The sequence below is a fragment of the Hirundo rustica genome, chromosome 5 (genome assembly GCF_015227805.2).
Source record: "Hirundo rustica isolate bHirRus1 chromosome 5, bHirRus1.pri.v3, whole genome shotgun sequence".
Lineage (NCBI taxonomy): Eukaryota > Metazoa > Chordata > Aves > Passeriformes > Hirundinidae > Hirundo > Hirundo rustica.
The window spans coordinates 12,479,135-12,501,072 of NC_053454.1; the positions used below are offsets into that span (position 1 = coordinate 12,479,135).

The window sequence follows — 21,938 nt, forward strand, 5'->3', positions numbered from 1 at the left end:
TTTTAGTGATTAGCATTTATACCAAAATTAAAACTCAGATATCTGAATAGTTTGTTCAAATTGGTAAATGAGTATGATTAAGTTGTGAGAAGTAGCCCATCAAGTAAAATCTTACAATTGCATACAACACTGTCTGTTGAATTAAAAAACCAGAAACCTGACTTCCATTTGCAATAGCACTGTTCTGATTTTCATTAAATAAATTATATTTTACTCTATTTTGTTTAAACTCTAGATTAATTTCTATGGTTACAATGGATATAAATCTCTAGATTGCCTTTAAAAGTGATTGTTTATTCAAAACAGGACTGACAGTCTCTCCTCAAGAGAAGCTATTACTTAATTTTATTTTTCTAAGTTTAAATGCTTAAAAAATATTTGTAATGATACCCCAAAGGCATCATAAAAATGTAAAAATAATTATACTCTAAAATTACCAAAATTACAGGAAGTGGACATTAAAAAAATCTTACTGAGATTCATGGCTGAGAAAAAGTGAGGAAGGAAAAGTGCCTTATTTCACAACTTGAAATCTTGTCAGGGATTTCTGCTTTCAGTGATTAAAAGTAATGTTTGAATTGTCAGTGTTACTCAGATGTAAGAGAATAGCATTGATTTTCCTTTTAATTGCAGCTAAAACTTTCCCCTCACAAATTCTGCAAGCACTTTCTAGAGAGAAATTTTTATGTGGCTGTTTTTTTTCAGGTAGAAATTATTTTCCCCATGGTGGGGGCATCTTTTTCTTAGACAAAACAGCTTGCAAATACCCCTAGGCAGATGAAAACCACCGTGAAAAGCATTTTGTGATGAGCAAATCCTGGGTTTCAGAGATACTTTTTTTGGACACTTCATATGTTACCTTGGGAGTGTAGTGATCATTTGGTAGTTAACTAAGTGGAAATATGGAAGGACAATGTGCTCTAAAGGAAGAGATTCTTCACTTAGGTTTTGGTCTTGTCAGAAGATTCCCAAGTAGAAACAAGACAAGGTGTCTTTGTTCTGTGATGCTTTTAGTCCCACTTGTGCTCTGATAAACTTCTAGCCCTTGCTGTGGAGTTGAGAACCTGTCATGGTTTCCCTTGATAACAATTTATAAGACACGTTTCTCAGAAAGGGAAAAGATGAAGGGAATCGGATAATATTTGGATTTCAGATTGACTGTTAGTATTCCTCTCTGGTTCAAGAGTTATTAAAAGGATTTTCCTTAGAGGTATTTTCCCCGGGGATGGAGAAGGTATTTTTTTTGTATGGTTCTATTTCCCGGGTGCTCTAACAAGGAGTAGCGGCTTGCTCAGAAAAGGCAAGAAGGAAAGGGGAAAAAAAAAAAAAAAAAAAAAAGAAAAAAAAAAGGCAGAGCATTTGAAGTGGGGCAGAGGAGGAGATGTGTGTGCCTGATGGAGCAGCTCTGTCTGGGTTTCCTGAGGATGTGAATGCCTCTCTCAGTGTATCACTCTGTGTCAGGCATGGAAGAACTTAGGGCTACCAGGGCCCAGGAAGTTCCTACCATTTAGGGCAGAGGATCCAACTCTTGGGGTTTCCCGTTACATGAGAAGAGGGGGCAGAAATGGCCCTTTGTCCTAATTTTTATGCTGATACCATAGAACACTAGGATTAAAATCTTAATGTGTACAGAATTGGCTTATTTCCAGTACACTTATTTACTGCTTTTGTGTCTGATCTATACATGTTCTTTACAAAAGGATTAATAAACATCTCATTTCTGACTGGGGATTTTTCTTGGTGTTTTAGTGGGGGAGAAACTTATTTGATATAAATGCTAGAGCAACCGCTCAGTCTTGTATAATACAAATTAAGTTGTTGAAACATAGAAGTATTTTTCACAAAGAACATTATTGTACCAATGATGAAAATCCAGGAAAATACTTGCCCCCCTGAATAGTATTTGACAAGAGTTGTAGGATTTTGAGACAGAATAGGTGTTGTGTCACTTCGTGCTCTGTATCAGTATGGGTGTATGAATGTAAATATACCGAAAATGTAGAGCTCTGAGTGGGAAGGGCCTGGCAGAGGGACTGCGGAGCCTGAATGAGGCTCGACTCTGGCCGTGGCTGCAGGGAGCGCGGCTGCTGCCCCGGGCTCAGGCCCCGGCCCCGGGCTCAGGCCCCGGCCCCGGGCTCAGGCCCCGGCCCCGGGCTCAGGCCCCGGCCCCGGGCTCAGGCCCCGGCCCCGGGCTCAGCTCCCTGTCCCGTTCCCTGCTCCGTCCCCTGCCCCGGGCTCAGGCCCCCGGCCCCGGGCTCAGCTCCCTGTCCCGTTCCCTGCTCCGTTCCCTGCCCCGAGGCTCAGCCGCTGTCCCGGGCTCTGCTCCCTGTCCTGTTCCCTGCTCCGTCCCCTGCCCCGAGGCTCAGCCCCCGGCCCCGGGCTCTGCTCCCTGTCCTGTTCCCTGCTCCGTCCCCTGCCCCGAGGCTCAGCCGCTGTCCCGGGCTCAGCCCCCGGCCCCGGGCTCTGCTCCCTGTCCTGTTCCCTGCTCCGTCCCCTGCCCCGAGGCTCAGCCCCCGGCCCCGGGCTCTGCTCCCTGTCCTGTTCCCTGCTCCGTCCCCTGCCCCGAGGCTCAGCCGCTGTCCCGGGCTCAGCCCCCGGCCCCGGGCTCTGCTCCCTGTCCTGTTCCCTGCTCCGTCCCCTGCCCCGAGGCTCAGCCGCTGTCCCGGGCTCAGTCTCTGCCGTGCCCTGCAATGGCTTACGCTGGAGTTGATTCAGCTTGATCCTAAAGTGAAGCACATGCACATGGAATTCTCTGAATTGCACTGCAAAAACCTTTCAGAAAATCAAAAGATTTAATAATAATGGTCAGAAAGAGTAACCATTTATTACTGAGTGTCTGTTAAATGAGACTGGACTTCTCTCTATCGTAAAACACCTTTCAGGCAAGAAAATGTAGTACTAAAATGAGCTCAGACTATGAGAACAAGGGACAAGGAGAATATCTCTCACAGAAAGAAGCAAGCAATGCTGAATGCAGTTACTGAAAGGTTGTAAATGGAGCATTTTCAACAGCAGTGGTAAAGGCCAATTATTGCAAATACGTATTTTGACCAATTTCTTTGTATATCTCAACCAAAACATTCCCCACAATTGTTATGAGGTATATATTTAAGCCAATGAGGTTTTGGATGATGGTGTAAAAATATAAATGTTAAAGAAAGTTATGATTAGAGTTTGATAACAAACAAGAAAAAGGGAAATAGTAGGTTTTATTAAAATCAGATGTTGTGCTTTTTTTTTTTTAATTGAAAGTATTTGTTGCTGCTGACAAAAAAAGAAAACTAGTTACTAAAACCATTTAGCATGATGCCACATTGTAGGAAGCCTACTGTTATTTTTTTCAGGTCATCTCATGTTCCTGTTGACTGTCTACAGACCATTTTCACAATATCTAGATGTGCTTCTGTATGTGATGGTGTCAAACTAGTGTGTTCCCACAAGAGCTAAGGAAACAGTGACAAAATTAACACAGACCTCTGTCTTAAAGTCTATATGTATTGCATTTTTCTGGTTCAGAGTTGAAATTCAGTATTTGTAAGTAATTGCCCTACAAAATAAGACTTCTTTTCCTTTCTGTTTACAAATGTGTACAAAGAGTACGAAGCATTAGAAACAGTTTTAGGGATATACAATATATTTGAGGATAATTTCCTAAAAGAAAATAAAACCAGTGACTTAAAAGTAATGTTTCAATACAGGTGGAGTCTGCTGTCAATACCATACACATTTTTAAATCATTTATCAGCCTTATCCCCAATTAACACTCCAGTGAAACCTTCATCCAGTGATAACACTGAGTACTTTCAGTCTTTATTGTGGTCAGTGGGGAACTGGAGGTTTTGAGCTCTTGGATCTTAATTTTGTTTGACTCTAATTAAAAGAGTCTTGAACAACAAATGTTAGCAGTTGTGTCAGAAAATTGTAAAAATAATTTTTTCTTTATATATTTGACTGAATCTTACACTAACTCTGGATTATTTTTATGGAAAGCATAGTAAGATGAAATGTGAGGCTTTTAGGCTGATAGTGAGTTATTGACTACCAAATTTTCCATTGTGGGTAATAAACAAGGAATAAAAAATAAAAATAACCAAATGCAGATCTAGAGTGCATTTTAGAGGCAAAGTATTTAAATGTAAACTGACAGTAGCATAAGTCAATGAGACAATTTTTGAACCACAGACAGTATATATAAAAATACGTTAAGTAAAGCAGAAGTAAAAAAAAGAAAAAAGTTTTAGGGCCAGCTCAGTTTGTTTGTTTGTTTTAATGTACAAGACAATGCTCTTTATTTTTTTCCTTTTTGACAGTGTGATATTAAGCAAAAAGAAGTGTTTTCTACTCCAGACCAGGTGTCAGGAAATTTGTTTTCCTTCTTACTGCAGTTTAAAGGTTTCTTAATTGCTTTGTTAATGTGCACCAAATACTGCCTGTGGTATTCTGCAGACAGGTTTTAACTTCCAATATTCCACAATGACTAATGAAACCTTCCGCAATGGCTCCTGAAAATTTTACTTTCATTTTATATTTTAAAAAATTGTGTTGTTTTAAATTAGAAAAATATTGATAATATTATGCATTTAAAAATATATTTTCAAAATTTTGTACCATCTTTACCTTGAAGTTTCAAGCAGCCTCACTCTTCCTTTTCATGGCTTTTAATTGAATTAATTCAGTTTTGAATGTTCTTATCCCATTAACCACACATTTTGGTAACATGACCCTCCCATTCTTGGTTAATTCCTTTGCTTCAAATGCAAGCCTACTAATAAAATGCAATAAAAAAAATGTTTCTCTGCCCGTCGCCGTAATGTATATGCTGATGTAAAGCAGAAACTGAACAAAGTCACAATTTTCCTGAGATTAGAGGTAGCCAGGCTGGCTGTCTCCTCGCCTCCTGCTCCCCACTTCCAGCTCCGGGCCACCCCCACGCCACAGTTTAAATATTATTTGCTCTTTTGGGTCTCGGATTACGAGAGCAATTGATCTGCGTGACCTATTTTAGAAACTTTCACGTTTGCTGGGGAAACCTAAACCAAATGTATCCCCTCAAGAGACAAATCAGCTGCAAACTGGCCGGGTGACGTGTGGAGGCGGCCGGTGTCCGTGCCGTCAATCCTGGGGGCACAGCTCCACCTCACGGCGTGCTGGGAGCCCGCCGGCAAATCCTTTAAACAACGGGCTTCAGACGATTAAAGTATCGATTAAAGTGTGCCATTAAAGTGTACGATTCCGGCTCCTGATTCCGACTTGGTTTAATTTAATTGCTTTAATCTCTGTTACATGTCGCTGTACCAGCGAATCATACGATGTCATCTTTTGAAGGTTCCCGTTCTGAAATGTAGAATCCTATTAACAGTACTTTAAATACAAAACAAAAAAAAAGGTCAGTTCTTAGCAACATCCAGCAAGAGCCTGTATTGATTCAATGGGTTGACTGTGCTTAAAATGTAACCTAGGTAAAATACAACCAGTGTGGAACCTGTCCTGTCCTGTGTTGTGTTTCTAAAAAGTTCATGTATCTCATCAAAGGTAGTTTGTACTAGAAAAGTTCTCTGTAGGAGTATTTCTGCATCAAAGCGTTTCTAACTAGTTTTCAACTGTAATAGTTTAGGTAAGAGCCAAAGCTCATATTTTAAAATTTATTTAATTTAAGTTGTGCTTCCATTTATAGTATCTATTCTGTTTGGGTTTTACTCCAGATTTCTGAAAACACCTTCATTACATGCACTAACCATGGAAAAATTAAAATTCCATTTTTTCCCTCTTAAAAAAAAAAAAAAAAAACAAACCCCAAACCCCCACTTTTAAAAAACCCTTTTTGTTAATATGATTTAGACATTGGAAAAACAAGTTTGTGTTCTTATGGTAGTTACTGGATCTCCTCCTAGTACTGAGATTCTACTTTTTTTGGTCAGAAACATGCAGTTCCTGTTCATAAGCTGATGTCTTACTGAAATTCAGAATTTCCCTTGAAACAGGCAACGGGTATGGTCAGCTTGACTATATGTTTGGAATTGAAAACATAAGAAGTGTCTAGATATTCATGTCATAACAATCTTAAATTTTCCACTCTTTGCAAAGGGGCTTGTAGAATATAGTCACTTTTTCATGAAGCTATAGATGGAATCTATTTAGGTAAGACATTGGAGATAATGTTTTTCAAACATATTGGAAAATTAAATGTAAAATTTTGTTTAGGATTTTTTTCCCTCCTGTTTTTAGGGTTACTATGGCACCGTAGTCAGCAATGCTTGTTAGTGCTGCTGAATCAACAGTAAATACCATGTCTCTCACAACTTTTACAAAAGCCTTTCTATTATGTTTTTGTTTTAAGTAATTTTTAAAGTTTCTTTTAACAAAGTACAGCTTTTAAAAAATTCAGAGTGGCAATACAGCGCGAAGTGTAACAGTCAATTTTATACGGTAGGAAATAGTTGCGCATTGTTCTGATGGAGGAGTAAATTTGATAAAACGCTATATTTGTTCAATGAAAATGACTATTCAGCACGGTTGAATTCTCTCTACAATATGTCACGGGAACCTACTCCAATCATTTTAATCGTAAACAATGCTGCTGCTTCTTGCAGTGGGTTAAATGCATGCAAATTGGAACCTACTGTTTCATGAGTGATCAATTCTTTGTTGGGAGTGGAAAGAAATGCTGTATGTATTGCTGAGCAACTAAAGGAAGCGTAGTCAGCGTCTTCGTTTAAAATCTGCGTCTCATCGAGATGCTGCTTTGGAGGGAATGCTTTCCTGTTTCTCATCTTTTTAAATAACTTAGCTTTGAAATCATTAGAAAAATCACTAAACAGAGGAACATCTACCATTTCTAGTGCAGACCCCAAGTATAAATAGAGCTATGCATGCCACCTGTGGTAGCAGATGGCATCCATTCACAGCTTCCTTTTGTGTTGGACCTGCATTAGATGAAATAATTGCTTTTATGATTTAATAAGTGTTGTTTTAAAAATCTGTAGTGGCAAAACCCCACAGATATATATGTATTAAAGTGATAGTTTACAGTGAGGATCAAGAGCAAACTGGAACCTAAAGTAACTTTTTTTAAGTTACCTTACAGGCTTTAATGTGAATTTATAGTGTTTTTCACTAGCATGATGTTGATGTTTTTGTTTGTCACATAGTGGCAAACTGCTGCTGCTTCACTGTAGAGAATCAATTGCGTTTTCATGATCAGAATTACACTTAGGAGTTTTTAAATAACACCTGGAGTTTCCAGATTCAGTACCTGAGCCTAGGAGGTTATCATGTTGAATTTTGAGGTTGTAATTAAACCTGTAATACCTTACCCTTTCATGGCAGATGCATCTTGTTCCCTACTGGTGCTTTTCAGTTCCTGCCCTCCTGCCCACCCTACTGGTACTGATACAGGTATTTGTGGAGCTGAAAATGAAAGAAACCAGTTCTTTCCAGAAAAAAAAAAAAAAAAAAGGTAATTTCAGTGGTTTGGGGTGTGGTATTGACCCTCAAGGGAGTGTCAGTGGGAATGGGAAGAGAAGAGGGAAAGCCTGGAGTTTCCTAAGTGGTCTTCATTATTAGAAGGAACATAACCCACCATAACCCACCATAACCCACCAGCTTCTTGAACAGAAGCTCAAGAAGATGCTGTTGCTGTAATGATATAACTGATGCTCACAATATTGTGAAGAAAGGTATTTTATTTCCCTGATTCCCTTAGAAATGTCAGTTATCTGGAAATTCAGCAGTGTTCTTCCCTGTAAGGTTAGTTTAGTTGTTATGTATTGCAAGAGTGCTGCAACTACAAAGGCCTTTTCACTAAGCCCTCCTATCTCTGAGGGGGTGTGAGGGAAGAAAGGAAATAATTTCTTTATTTCAGGGTTGAAGGAAAGGCTTATTTCTCTGCTCCAGACCTTTGGAGGAAAAGGAAGTCAATTTCCAGATGCAAAGAATGAGAACCATGATGAGAGGCCAATACTTAGATGTGTTTGTGCTTCTTCAAATTGCTCTCATCTATCCTTTTGACACCTTGTGTCAACTGGTGGTATAAAGGTTTTGAAAACAGGCATGTAGAGCAAATTGGAAGTAGCAGTTATGATGTATGGGTAAATGGAGTAGAAAAATGAGTGTGCTGAAATGCAAGTAGGATTTAAAATTCTACTAGATCTACTTGAAAGATTAATTAGAGAAGATAGAAAAATTTATGCCAGAGATAGTGGAAAGCAGGGTGAGAAAGCCAGACTGGCCAAGAAAACTGTTGCAGAAGGGAAAACATTTTTTTACAGAGATAAAGTTAGGTTTGGCCAAATTCCCAGTGAGTTGCTGATGGTATTAAAACCCTCCTAAAGTTAAAATATTCTTTAGCTATTTTAATGAGAAGAAAATTAGCAAAAAGTGTTGATTTGTCATGCAATTGGAGTATAGATGAGGAATGGTTTACTCATGGACTCTAGACTAAATGAATAAGGAAAAAGCCATGGACCAGTGGGGTAAAAGCAAGATACATACTGGGATCTAGAAAAAAAAAAGTAGGAAAAAAGGTGTTTCCAGCAGAAATAGCTACAAAGTAACCAACACCAGTGGATGCCTTTCTCCTCATTTGCGTTGGAAACGGATGGATACAAACTGGAACAAATGCAGAGGAAAGCTGTGGATTCTGCAACTTCAGAACTGTTTTGTGAGAAGGAAATAGAAGCTTGGGGTTATTTGTCTGGGCTATAAAAATTAGAGATAGATAGATAGATAGATAGATAGATAGATAGATAGATAGATAGATAGATAGATAATTACTGACAGTCAGTCATGCAGGGAAGCAGAACTTTTAAGGGAAAGGACCATCCTGAAGTAAGAAGAGATGTATAGAAGTTTGTGATCAGTAAACCTGGAAATTAGACAATAATTTGATAGTAATAAGAGCAATATGATTCTAATGAAGTAATTTGTAATAGAGAGAAGCTTGATGACTTTGTAAAGAGTATATGGTGGGCCTCTGGTAACACCAGAATAATTGCAAGTTGATGACCCTGGAGATATCTTCAAGATTTATGTTTGTATGGTGAGGGATATTTTGTGTCTCCAAAAAATTGAGCAACATACAGAAAACCAATCAGTTTTTAAAAATAAAATAAACATTCCTTCCCTTTAATACTAGTGAAACCTTCTTTTTAATAAAAAAGTTAATTTTGCTCATATGGTTATGACAAATTGAATTCAAAGCTATGCCAGTAGCACATGGTAACAAAAGGCAAAGGAAATATCTGTAGTGCAGGATTCCAGAAGATGCTGTTAGAATTTGAGGGAAACTAAAACAAGAAGTCTCACTTCTGATGCAAATCTTGGGAACTAAGAGCTTGATGTGAGTATGGGCATAATGGTGTCATTCTAAATTCATGAAAATAGCTTTACAAATGAAGGAGAGGCAAAGTGGGGTCAGTGCAATTCAAACACATGATGACAATTTTAGCCTAAATAAAATGCTCTTTGTGACTAGATGAATTAATTACTGCAAGACAGTGCTCTTGCTTGTCATTCTGATTCTTTCTGCTTGTTAATCACTCCTAAATTGTATCTATTGCAGTAATATTAAGATTTATTTCTTAAAAAATTTTGCGTATCTATATTCGAGTTTAGTGCTCGTGCATTAATGTAAATGTTTCGGAACATTTCTTATTTTACATTTGTTTTTTCACGTGTAGTACTTTCTGCCTGTTAGGTATTATTGTTTCACTTGAACACTGTATAACTGTTTTAGATGTTTTGCTTTCATAGTTAAGCTTAATTTATCTATTCAGCAGATTTGATGACATACCAAGTCTGAGCTGAGAAAGAGATTATACAATATCTGAACAAATAATAAGTTCAAGTGGTGATGAGAAGGAGCATCTGTAGAATGATTTAGCTTACTCTTTGTGCCTCACTGGTCTTGTAGCAATGGCAGTATTTCCCTTGCTGTGTATAATGGTGCTAACACACTTTGGGAAACTCCTGAAGGTACTGAAAGAACTCAGCTTGCTATGAATGGGATGAGATTTCCTGTGTTAATCACACAGAAAACTTGAAACATGAAGACTGGGAAAATCCTTATCCAATATGGCAAATTACGGTAAAACTGGAACAGAGCAAATAATAATAATAGGGAAATGGAGGCTTATTTATTTGCACAAGGGAACACTTATCTTGAGTTGTACAAATTACTGTGGTCTTACTAAATACATATTTCTCCTTGCACTTTTTTTCAAAGAGCTGCTTTTGAAAAAAAATAATTGAGGGAATTAATCTTCTATTTATCCAAACTATTCTGTGTTCTTTCTCTGTGGGTTTTTTTTGTTTGTTTGTTTAATTGCAAAGATCATTTGCATGAAAATGGGATTTTAAGACTTGAACAGTTTCTGACACTTTTTCCCATATACATGGAGTAAACCTCATTTATTGTAAATGAAAATAACTTTTGTTTTGTAAAATTCCTTGCATGCTTTGTTTGTACAGAATTATTAATTAATATTTGAGAATGTAGTTTTAAAAGTTGCGTTGGAAAATATATACTGCTAATGTATAGAATTCTCTTCCCTTTTCCCCTCCAGATCATGTCTTCTCATTTCTCTGGTGAATTAAGCTTCTGTAGTTCCTCCATTCTCTAAAATATGCAGGATCTTGTGCTACACCAAATCTTTTAAATCGGACTGAAATTTGCAAAAAATTGTTTCAGATTTTTTTTTTCTTCTTTCTAAAAGATCTTTGTAAAGATCTCTTAAAAAAGAAAATAAAGTGATTTATAGTAAAAGTTACCCAGACTGAGGTGGAAATTCAGGAATAGAAATTTGATTGGAATGTATGATCTGGCAAAGCTAACTAATTATTATCAGATAGTAGAGATACTATTTTAGTTTGGCCACAAACTGGTCACTGTATTGTGGCAAAAGTAAAAGCGAGAGGGTCACTACCTTGCCATACAGGTTTTGATAGCTGAACTTGGATATGTATATCTGATCAGTAAAGAGTTGAAAAATTCCTTGTGTGGTCTTCCAAAATGAATTTATTTCCAAAGTGTACATTAAACTCTGGAGTCATTAAATTCATTTAGATAATGTTTTATGTTACCACTTTTAGTATTTTTTAATGTTGAATACTGTAGTTATATTTACTGTTTAGTTTATGCTTGTTGGGAACAAGCTGTGTTTTTACTACTGTTCTCCAAGCTGGACCTTCGTACAACAGACCTTTTTTAGATTATTTTTATGTATTGACTGCTTGGAAAATGTAAAAAATACGAGTATAAAAGAGTAAATGTTATTATTCTAATTAATTATAGAACAAGAAATATATTAATTCATGTGTGAAGTGTGGAATACTGAACTTCGACCATAAAAGCATCAGTTATCTGAAATTTAATTACGATTTCTATTCATTTAGATTTCTCATATTGGAAAGCTGAAAGATTTTCTTCTACAACACAGAAAAGATTATATTAATGCTTACAGGTAAGTGTGCGCTGTGTTTAAATGGGTTTACCTATTGTTTATTTATTTATCTCAATGCTTATAAAGTGAACAGCTTTAAAACCTATAGGCATAATTATTAAAACCAAAACAGAGATTGTTATTTATTAGCTTACTGTAAACCACTGTAAGATGGAAGAATAGTGCTGTCACAAGAAAACAGGGCACCTGAATAAAATGAGACTCAGAATTTGAAGATGATTTCTGCCTCTTAGGAGTTCTGAAAGAAAACAGCCTGGCAGTCAAGGTCCCACACCTTTTAAGGACCTGCAGAGTAAGTTTCTGAAGGGGTTCCTGGGACAGCAGGGTAATCCAGGCTTTCCCTTTTACTCTGTGATGCTAAACCTACCTGTCATGCCAAAGTATAGAGTCAGTAGCATCAGCAGGTCCTGGAGGACAATCATGCAAACTCTTCCAGCTCTGGATTGTGAATTCCAGATGAAGGGCACCAAGTGAGGAGATGGTGTCAGGGGACAGCAGCACGAGATTTGTTTTCCTAGGACAAAAACGGTAGGCTTCAGCTCTGGTAGTTACTATTGTGTGAAGAAAGTTTTGATTCTCTTCAGCCACTGGGAAGCATTCAAAACTTCTGTATCTGTTTACTTGTTGGTAACTTTAGTAGCAGGATTTTTAGAAGATTAAAATAGATATTTATGAGTTGATGTTTGTAAGAAAAAAATAGTATCCTCTGGTCTGCAGATACTAAATCAAGTTATCATAATATCTAAGCGTTAGTGCAGCTTGTATTTTGGTGAAATCATTGTGGCATTTGAGAGATGTAAAATTTGCTTTGTAGTGAAACTTTGTTACGTGCAAACAGGGTGAATCAGCCCTGTGTGCGTTCCGGTTCTTACACAGGCCTGACTAAAGCTGAGCTGTTGATTCAATCAAGGTAGATAAAATGCAGCCTGAAATCATTTGGGGTTAAAAGCTTCGTAGATACCAAATAGAAGTGCTATCCAGACAGATATCCTTTCCCTAGGAAAAGACAATAATAGATGAGCCATCTGCTGTTCCTTAGGCTCAGTCCATATTGGAGAAACAGTTTTTCTGAGAAACAACTCTAATGCTGAAAGGTTCTGTCACAGTAACAGCAATACTGCCTCATCAGTGGAATCAAAGTGTGTTCTGAGTAAGTTATCAGAAGACTTCTGGCACCCTCTTTTTGTCTCCACAAGAATTAAAAAGCAGTATTTTGTTCTTTTGAGAACAAAACAAAAACAGAAGATGGCTTCTTTTCTACGTGAGAGGCCGTGGGAGCTGTTCAGTCAGTGCTGGTGAAAGTGCTGTGTGTGAGGTGGGTGAGGGATGCTTTTCCAAGGAGCAAGCAGAAGCAGTGCACAGCTCCATGTTATACTGGCTCTGCTTTTCAATGCCTGTTGGAATAGGGCATGAACAACACTAGGTGGAGCCAGCAATTTATTACTGACAAAACTGAGTGGACTGTATGAAAACTTCACGTGCATGCAGAGGTTGAGAAATTGCAAATAATTCCAGTAAGAGCAGTCAGTAGCGATTAAATTTTGGGTAGTGTTTGTACTTCAGTAACAGTAGTGTGCATAAAATAGAAGTGATTAGAATAAAAATGTGTCCAGGTTATTTTGATTTCCAGAAGTTTTTAATGTTCTTTTTGTAAACAAGCTGCAACAAGTTACCATGGTAATTCTCAGTGCTTTTCACCTTCCTCTACCCCCACTCAAGTCTTCATTAAGGAGAGGAAAGAAGTGCCATTTCCTTTATTAAACTATAAAATAATCCTGCAGATCTCATTTGTGATTGCAGTTGATTCTGTTCTTAATGGTCAAAAATGGTTTATGTTTAATTTGACCTAAAAATGTCAAATGATTACTTGTGCTCTTCTACTTCATGGATGCAAAGATCATCATATCATCTGTGCTGTCAGTCTTGCAGTCTTAGCAAATGCCTCACTCACTCAAGACAGCAGTTTTAACAGCTCTTCAGTATTAAAGTAATGGGGACAGTTTATGAATAATTTAATACTAAAAAGCTGTGCTGAAATTTATGTAGGAAATGTCAGGTTACATGAACAAAATTAATACTCTGTATTTTGTCAGTCCTGCTGTTTGTTTTCCCAATACAGCACAATGTGTTGGTGAAATTAAGCTTTTGAGTTACCAAGTCATATTATTGTGTGCCTTTTAAAACTTCTTCATAATGTGTTATAACCAGGTTCTTGATTGCTTCTTTGACCTTACCTTTGAAGACTGTGAATTCTTTAATAATGGAGTTTTTATTTTTGGCATACATGAAATACCCTGGTAAAGAGGGTATGTCTTTAACTCGTTTTTAGAGGAAAATTTTTAGCAGTGAGAAAGTCAGTTGGAAGAGTGTTTATTTGAAACCAAGGCCCTGACCTATTTTATCAAACTTTAACTACTTAACTGAATTACCTAAAGTGACTTAGTAATTGCTTATTCACCTTCTTTCTTCTTGATTAGGCTATTACCTACAAAATATCTAAGTGGCAAAACACAGGAAATTCTTGATGTAGTGATCTAAGCTTGTTGGCTTGCAGGCCACTGCGCCTTTATCCTCTCTTGTTTATTAGGATTTATTTCCTTTCTCTTATATGTAGGCTTTTGCCTTCTGTGATCAGGAATTTTTGCATGATTTTAACCCCAGTTGTCAGCTCAGGCCTACAGAGTCACTTGCTTACTGCCCCCATGGTGGGGTGTGGGAGAGAATCAGAAGAGTGAAAGTGAGAAAACTCTTGGGTTGAGATAAAGGGAGTTTAATTGGGAAAGAAAAAGCCACATGCCCAAGCAAAACAAGGAATTTATTCACCATGGGCGGGCAGATGTTCGGTCATCCCTAGGAAAGCAGAGTTCTATCACACATAACAGTGACTTGAGAAGACAAATGCTATCACTCCAAACGTCCCCCCCTGCCCCTTCCTCTTTTTTTCCCCCATCTGTATGTGCTGAGCATGAAGCCAAGTGATCTGGAATATCCCTGAGGTCAGTTGGGGTCAGCTCTCCTGGATGTGTCCCCTCCCAGTTCCTTGTGCAGCCACAGCCTCCTCACTGGCAGGGTGGGATGCAGAGCAGGAAAGGCCTTGGCTCTGTGTAAGCACTGCCCAGCAATAACAAAAACATCCCTTATCAGTGCTGAGTTATCAGCACTGATTCTAACACAAATTCAGAACACAAGCCCCATACTTGCTGCTGGGAAGAAAATGAATTCTGTCCCGAGCAGAACCAGTGCACACAAGTTGATCACTCTTCCTGGAAAGAAGACAGGGACTTTTGAGTCCTGAAGTTGTTTACAAAATGTGGGTACTTTTTCATTTTTTCTTTTTAAGCAGTAACTCCTGTCAGATGAGGATTTCAGATGAGGTCCCATTTTTAGTATATTGACTGCTATACCTTCTGTATTCTCCCTCTATAATGCTGTCCTACACTGCTTTTTACACTGTGCTAGGAGATATCCTGTCTTCAGTCTTTGGTAACTTGTCTGATGTCTCTGTGAACAACTTGTGCCTTTGCTTTTCATCATCAGCTCCTTCACGCTTTTGATCACTGAACCACCAAGACAATTCATATGTTTATATTAATGTACTTCAGGGAACTAGCTATAGTGCCTTAACACCTGAAAATTGGAGATGATCCTCTTGGGATTCCTTCACAGCCTTCAGTTTCTCTGAAGGATCCTTCAAGGTTTAGGCAGTTTAAAGACCAGTCAGTGTTGCTGTTATAATGAGAATGTTTAATTGGAAAGGAATTGTGAGAATTCTATATTTTTATCACGGAACACCTCATCCTTAAAAATACTTGAGAGAAGAGCTTTCTATCTGGGATTATTAGACATCTAATTAATTGTGTTTTGCAACTGCAGAGATACTTATGTAGTTGATCAGTGTAGTGTAGATGACTTTGGAATAGAAATGTCACTTATTCCACCAGAAAGGCTACATGGGTGGCTTTTGATGTATCTTCATTACAGGCTTCTGTGGTCCTTCTGTGCAGTTAAGTGTTTGAACATCTGTTGTTAACTGCAAATAATATACCTTGAAAAAAAATATTAACAAATTATCTTTCCATCTTAAAAATAATGTTAGTGCCCAGTAATTATGCTCCTGCCCTAGCATTTATTTATATCTGTCTCAAGGCAATAAATCAGTTGCATCATTTGCCACTTAATAGAAAATCATTGAATGCTTACACAGGATTTTGTGGAGAGTGTTTCTTTGTATTTAATGATAAAAGAAGTAGCCATTAAAGGACTCTAAAAATAGTATTTTACTCACTCCTGTACAATGCCAGGCTGCATTATTTTCTTGACTTAGTCACATTTTTACCCAGAAGCAAGGCCTGCTTTGTTGTATTGAGGTAGTAAAATATGTAGATGATCCGTAAAAACTTCTTCCTGGAGAAATATATTTTTTTGTTCTCCAGGGAGTTATTTTCAAGCAGGTTTTGTTGTTTGTTGTTTTTTTTTTTTTAATTACACTGAATTCATATATCACATTTCAGAAATAATAATTTTTTATAGTAGCACTCTGGAATATCTCAGAAATATTTTACAGAACTGAAAATGCTAGTTCGGGTTGGTCTGTATTGCCTATTCTAGTAGCTGAGACTTCCACTCAGAATTAAAAAAAAAAAAGTAGTTGCAGAATGTTTTGTCATTTGAATCGAAGACCTTTTAGCTTGGATTTATGTCAGACAGCATTTGGGTGGAAAAAAGCAGTAAATGAAAGTGCATAAAAGTTAGTTAAATAAGAAATCAAACAATTTAAAATATACTAGATGCCCAAAGGGAAGAATGTGACTGCTGTATTTGCAGCTAAGGTTATATATACTCGTACGTGCACTTAGTGCACAGGGAGCATTTCTGTATGGATTTGCAAGGCAGTATCTGCAGGTGGTAAGCTGGGCAAACCTTTACTATTTTACAGCTGATTTCTTTCTGCTTATTGCTTCTCTCTCTTTGTAATACACCATTGGAGGAAAATCAAATTTTTCTTCTTTATTGGATTAGTAAGCAGAAGATACTTTATGTACCAGCAGAATTACTAATTCCAAAAGCTAATGTAGCATTGGCTTTGCTTCCTTGTGCTTTGCCAGCAAAATAGGATAATAGAAATGTTAAGCTGGAAGGACCATGGCTGAAACATCCAAAAAGACAATGACTAGTGTTTTGCTTGCTTTTAAAATATTTCTTTCAGTGAAGATTTCATATTCTCATTCTGCTTTTTCCTTTTTCCCTATCCATGTTACTAGAATAATGTATCCTACTGTAATGATGACTTTTTATGCAGCAACATGTTGTTGTTGTTATGTTTGGTTTATGATCCAGTATGATCCCAGATGACTTTCTGAAGAACCGTTTCCTAATCAGTTGTTCCCCATTCTCTGTGGATTCAGGTAATTGTTCTTGCTTGCTGCAGCAAAGAGCTTCTGACTATTCCTTTTTCAAATTCTTTGTGCCATTTCTCCAGTCAATATTGTTTTGAATTGAAGTCTTGTTCTCTTGATACAGTTTTAATTTGCTTAACTTTATGCCTCTGAATGTTTAGTAAGTATACACTCCATTCTACTGAGTTAATAATGAAAGTATTAAATAGCATCAGATTTGGGACAAAACATAACTGTGAAACATAACTCAGTGTTTCCTTCTAGTTTGGTGTATAATTACCCCCGAGTTCAACTTTGCAGTTTCACATTCATATGGTGCTCATTTCTTCTAACTCATTTATTCTCTGGGAGCTTGTGAGAATGTTATGTGAGATGATAACAAGACCCATACCAAAATATAGCAGTGATTGCTTTTCATCCATCCATAAGACCTGTTACTGCATCCCAGCAGTAAATTACGCTGCCTATGATGTACTACTGGTACATCTTGGGTACTGGTAATCTTTCTGTTCTTTCCTAAGTGCTTAAATATTACTTATTTATTTCTGTACTTTTCTAGACTGGGTGATCTACAAGTCTTCTGTGCTTTTTTTGGCCCTTTAACCCTATTTTCAAAGATAGTTGCCAACCTTTGTCTTTTTATCAATCTGTGATTTGTTTATTCTGTCTTAATTCTTGGCAGTGAGGATACATCTTGTCATTTGATGCATTTCCCATTTTATTCCAGGGCTTGGTCACCTGTCTCTGCACACTGTATGAACGTGCATACGCCCTGGGCTTTTTTGGAAGTTGGTTAGTTCTGTTCAAGAGCACAGCTTTGTCACAAAGATAGGAGGGATATGCACTTCACCAAGTTTACCTTCAGCGTTGTCCCAGGAGCCACTGCACCTTCAGGTTCACTTGTAAGCTATGACCTGGTTCATGTAGCTCTCTCCCATACACTGTTCACTCAGCAGCCTGTTCACTAATGCATTATCTGACACTTGACATTGCTGAGGATAATATGAACAAAGAATTGCAGTGTCTTTAAAATGACAGCGGCATTAAATTTAGCCCAGATGATTTAGAAGCAGTAAGCTAAAAGGAATAGTAACTGCAGCTTTCAAGTGCCATTAATGATGAAAGTTAGTGCAAAAAAACCCTAACCAAAGCAATAAACATCTAGAATTAATTCATACTCTGCATATAATTTTACTTCTCTGTTGAGTAACAAGCCAAGACCACATTCTTAAGTGTTTCTTACAGTAATGTTTGCAGAGCAATCTCTTGTTATCACTGTCATCCCTTCACAGATCATCCTGCACTTGATCCTTTTCTGAGTGTGTCCCTGCATGCTGTGTTCCTTTAGACACATCAGTAGAAATCAGAACTAATTTGCACTTTGTGTTCTGATCTTTGTTTGAGCTCAACAAAGCTCAGTTGATCTCTCACTGTATTGCCTACTCTTCCTTTTCATCAGGGGCAGAATTGCAAATTATCACAATGTCATTTCTATATGAAAACTACTAGTTTATATGGAATATTTTCTGTTCCTTTTTAGGTTTGCATTTTCTCTGCAATTTGACCTACTCATTTTTCTAGACTGATGAAATCTGCCTATGTGCTGGTCACTGTCTTCATTGTACTCTTCACCCATTGATAAAAATAACAAATAAACCAAGTTGCCTTCTAGCCCAAGTTTCTTAAGAAATTTTCTCATATTAGCAAGGATGAAAATCCAGAGGGATTTCTTTTCCTCCTTTCTCCATTCTTTATCTGTGAATATCTTAGCTAATTATTCTGATTGCTTCTGAAAAACCTGATTAGCTTGGCCCTTCTTGATTTAGTGATGGAACAGTCCACTGCTTTGATACTGCCTTCTGAGCATGCATTTGTATCTCTGACATACAAGACACAGCTGGATTTTTTTTCCTGTTGTGTTGGTTTTTTGTTTGATGTTTTTACGTGGTTTTGGTTTTCTTTGGCCTGTTTTATTTTAATGAATGATTCCTCTTCCGGTAGAGAATGGTGATTAAATGGATTTTCAGTATAATCTCCATGTGCAGATTTACTGGGGAGCGCAGTGGGGACTTCAGTACCCTGTTAGTACTAGTGGATGCCATATGTGTTCTGGCATAATGGGATGTGATTGTGTGACTCCGTTCTTGCCTTCCCAAGGAGGTTGGGTTTCAGGGATCCTTCCCTCTGAGTGGCTTGGCCAGCTCATGTTCAAAAGACATGACTGTGTAAGCTGTAAGCAGTTACAAAAAAAAGAGTATTCTGTTTCTTGTTTGCTGGATTAAGCTGTGTTTTACTAGCTTTGAAGCTGTGAAACTCCTATTTAAGAATTTGAGCAACCCTGTTTTTCTATAAGCAACTAAGAAACATAACTTAACAAGTTGGTTCCCAATGCTAAAAAGCTGTTGCAATTATCCTCAGTGTATCACTACACTACCACTAGTTAAACTGTTGGTAAAAAATGAAGTGTGCCTGAGGCAAGTTTTTTTCCTATTTATTTCTAAGTCCAATTTAAAAGAAAATTCTAGTTTGCATTTTATAGTCTTTATTTTATCCTCTTCTGTTAAAAAGTGCATGGAAAGTGTCGAGCTCTGCAAATACTACAAAGCTGGGAAGGGTACAAGAAGCTAGACATAAACACAAGAACTTTATATCCTGTTCAATAGCAGGCCAGCCAAAATTTATTATTGTAATCTGAAATAGAAGAGTGGAGTTTTTAGTCAAGGAGCTGTCATGCAGCTGTTGCTCCATCCTTATTTTCCACCTAAATCTGTGTGCCCCAAAATGCTCAAGTAACTCTCTAGGCTGAGCTCACTGAATGATATGAATTAGGCCATACCAGATGGTCTTAATGGTCCCCTTCTGTCTTAAGCCTATATGGAGATGGATGTAGGAATGAATTTCCAGGCTCTACGTTTGCTTAGAACTTGCTTATCTGACAGACTAGCAAGAAAAATACCTGTACAGGCTGTGCAGAGGGTCTAGGGGAGAGGTCTGCCCCAATATATTCAACAATTTTGAGTTATTTTATGTTGTATTTGTAACTGTCAATGTGTCATCTCAGCCAGGTTGGGGAAATCCTCTCTTAATCAGCTATTTCTAAAATCAGGCAATTTCAAATCTTTCATCATTCAGAAGCTGCTTTCTCAGAAAGTGTGATCTAGAGATACAGTTTAGAAAAATACTGATTATGGCTGTGATAGGGATTTTGCCACAGATTTACGAAACCCATCTGTCCTGAACAAAGGAGAGCAATGCAGCTACTAAAAGATAAATGGAAATACTACATATGGCTGGTTTTCTCTAAGGAATAAAGTATAATTTTATGACATTTAGAATAGTTTTAACCAGAGGGAGAAAAAAGCCCTGACATTTAGATGTTAAATATATGGCAGTTTTGGAAACAAAACACGTAAAATATAGAATATTACTTCTAATTAGTTTGTCTTACTGTTTGCTTGCTAATCTGTGCTTCTGTGCTAGCTGACCAATGAGCAGAAACTAATTTCCAAATCAGATGAACCATATGCTGTTTTTTTATGTAAAACCAGTAATATGGGGTGGGAATGAAGAGATTTTGGTATAATACTTGAAGATTTTAGAGTATACTTAAAGCTTCGTGGAGGAGATCTGGACCATTGCAGTACATTGGTGACGCAGGGAGGAGCTGCTGGGTTTGTGTAGGATGGATTGATGAGATGGGGCTGTGGGAACTGGTTGTGGGCATTCCTGCGGCTGCGGTTGCAGCAGCCACACGGGAGCTTTGGCATTATTGCAGTGAAGTGAGTGAGAGGTCTCTAAGGATATCGGGTTAAATATTGAAGAGCCTCAATATTGAAGAGCCTCTCTTTTTGCTTGTATTACTGCATTAATGTAGTTGCATTACACATGAGGAAATTTTCACGTATAAAAGTAATAATTTCAAATGCGGGTATGGGTTAAGGTTCTTTCCTTTTTTAAAAAGCAGATATAATAAGTTGTGATCAATGCATCATCAGGAAACTCAAGATGAACTTTTTCTTGCTGTAGCAGAATTTTATCATGCTGTCACCCATAGTTGTGGAAACGCTATTAAATACCTTTATATAGTATGCTTTTCTGCTGCTTACCTACAGTGAGTTAATTTTTAAGTACAGGCCTCCATTTTGATTAATTAAAGATATAATAGCATTGGAATATACAAAATGCATAATGTATAATCTAAAATAGAAATAAACAATGGGAAGAGGTTAATAAATATTGCAATCAACTTGATACTAAAATTGTGCATTATTTTCCAGTATTCTTCCTCTAGTTTGAATTCACAATTTCATTGTACAGCTACTTTAAAAATGAAGCACTGTATTTAGAATAATGAAAACATATTTAAGTACAATAAGTTCCTTTTTTTTGTACTTCTTTCAGTATTTGAGCTATTCCTTTATCTTAATTGGTTTTGTGGTTTTAGGACACTTTATTGGAATAAGTACTCAGGGCAATGATATATTTTCCAGCTGTATTTTCTCCTTATCTACTCTGTGTTTGGATATGTACAAGATGATAGGAGATACTGCTTTTTCTACATACTTTACTAGTGAAAGTGTTCTAAAAAAAAAAAAAAAAGCCTCCCAACTTTATAGGAGTGGCATTTTTATCAGTGGTTACTGTACTTTTTATTACTTTTTCTGTGAAAATCAGTGTTGCAGAAAAGATCTTGCAAAGATGGTGAGTCAGTAGAAGGTCTAAGGTGTACTTGTGGATTTTATGTTGGGGATTTTTTATGTGACAAGTTTGTCTTGTTTCTCAGCCATATTATGTCTGAATATGTGAGGATGACGGACACAGAGCGTGACCAGATAGATCAAGATGCCCAGGTGTTTATGAGAACATGTGCTGATGCCATTCATCAGCTCAGAACAGAAGGTAAACTAAGCAGCTCTTACATGGGTTTTTTTTAGTTCTTGATAAAGGCTAAGGCAATGCTAAATATTGCTGAATAATGGTGAATCTTAAAAGCTTAAGGAAGAAGATTGGGGAACTCTCGTTGCCTTTTTGTTTGCATTGGTGTAATCCCATTGGCTGATTAGTACTGGAATTCCATTTTCTT

At 37.4% G+C, this 21,938-nt stretch overlaps 1 protein-coding gene across 2 annotated transcripts in view; it reads left to right on the forward strand.

Moving 5' to 3' along the window:
* Nucleotides 1-21,938, forward strand: part of STX18 (syntaxin 18) — a 61,880-nt gene that overhangs the window by 23,292 nt on the left and 16,650 nt on the right. For both annotated transcript variants that reach the window (XM_040063812.2, XM_040063813.2), the window contains exons 2-3: nt 11,392-11,459; nt 21,639-21,754. In XM_040063812.2, the coding sequence (XP_039919746.1) occupies nt 11,392-11,459; nt 21,639-21,754 (184 nt within the window). The remainder of the gene's footprint in view (nt 1-11,391; nt 11,460-21,638; nt 21,755-21,938) is intronic.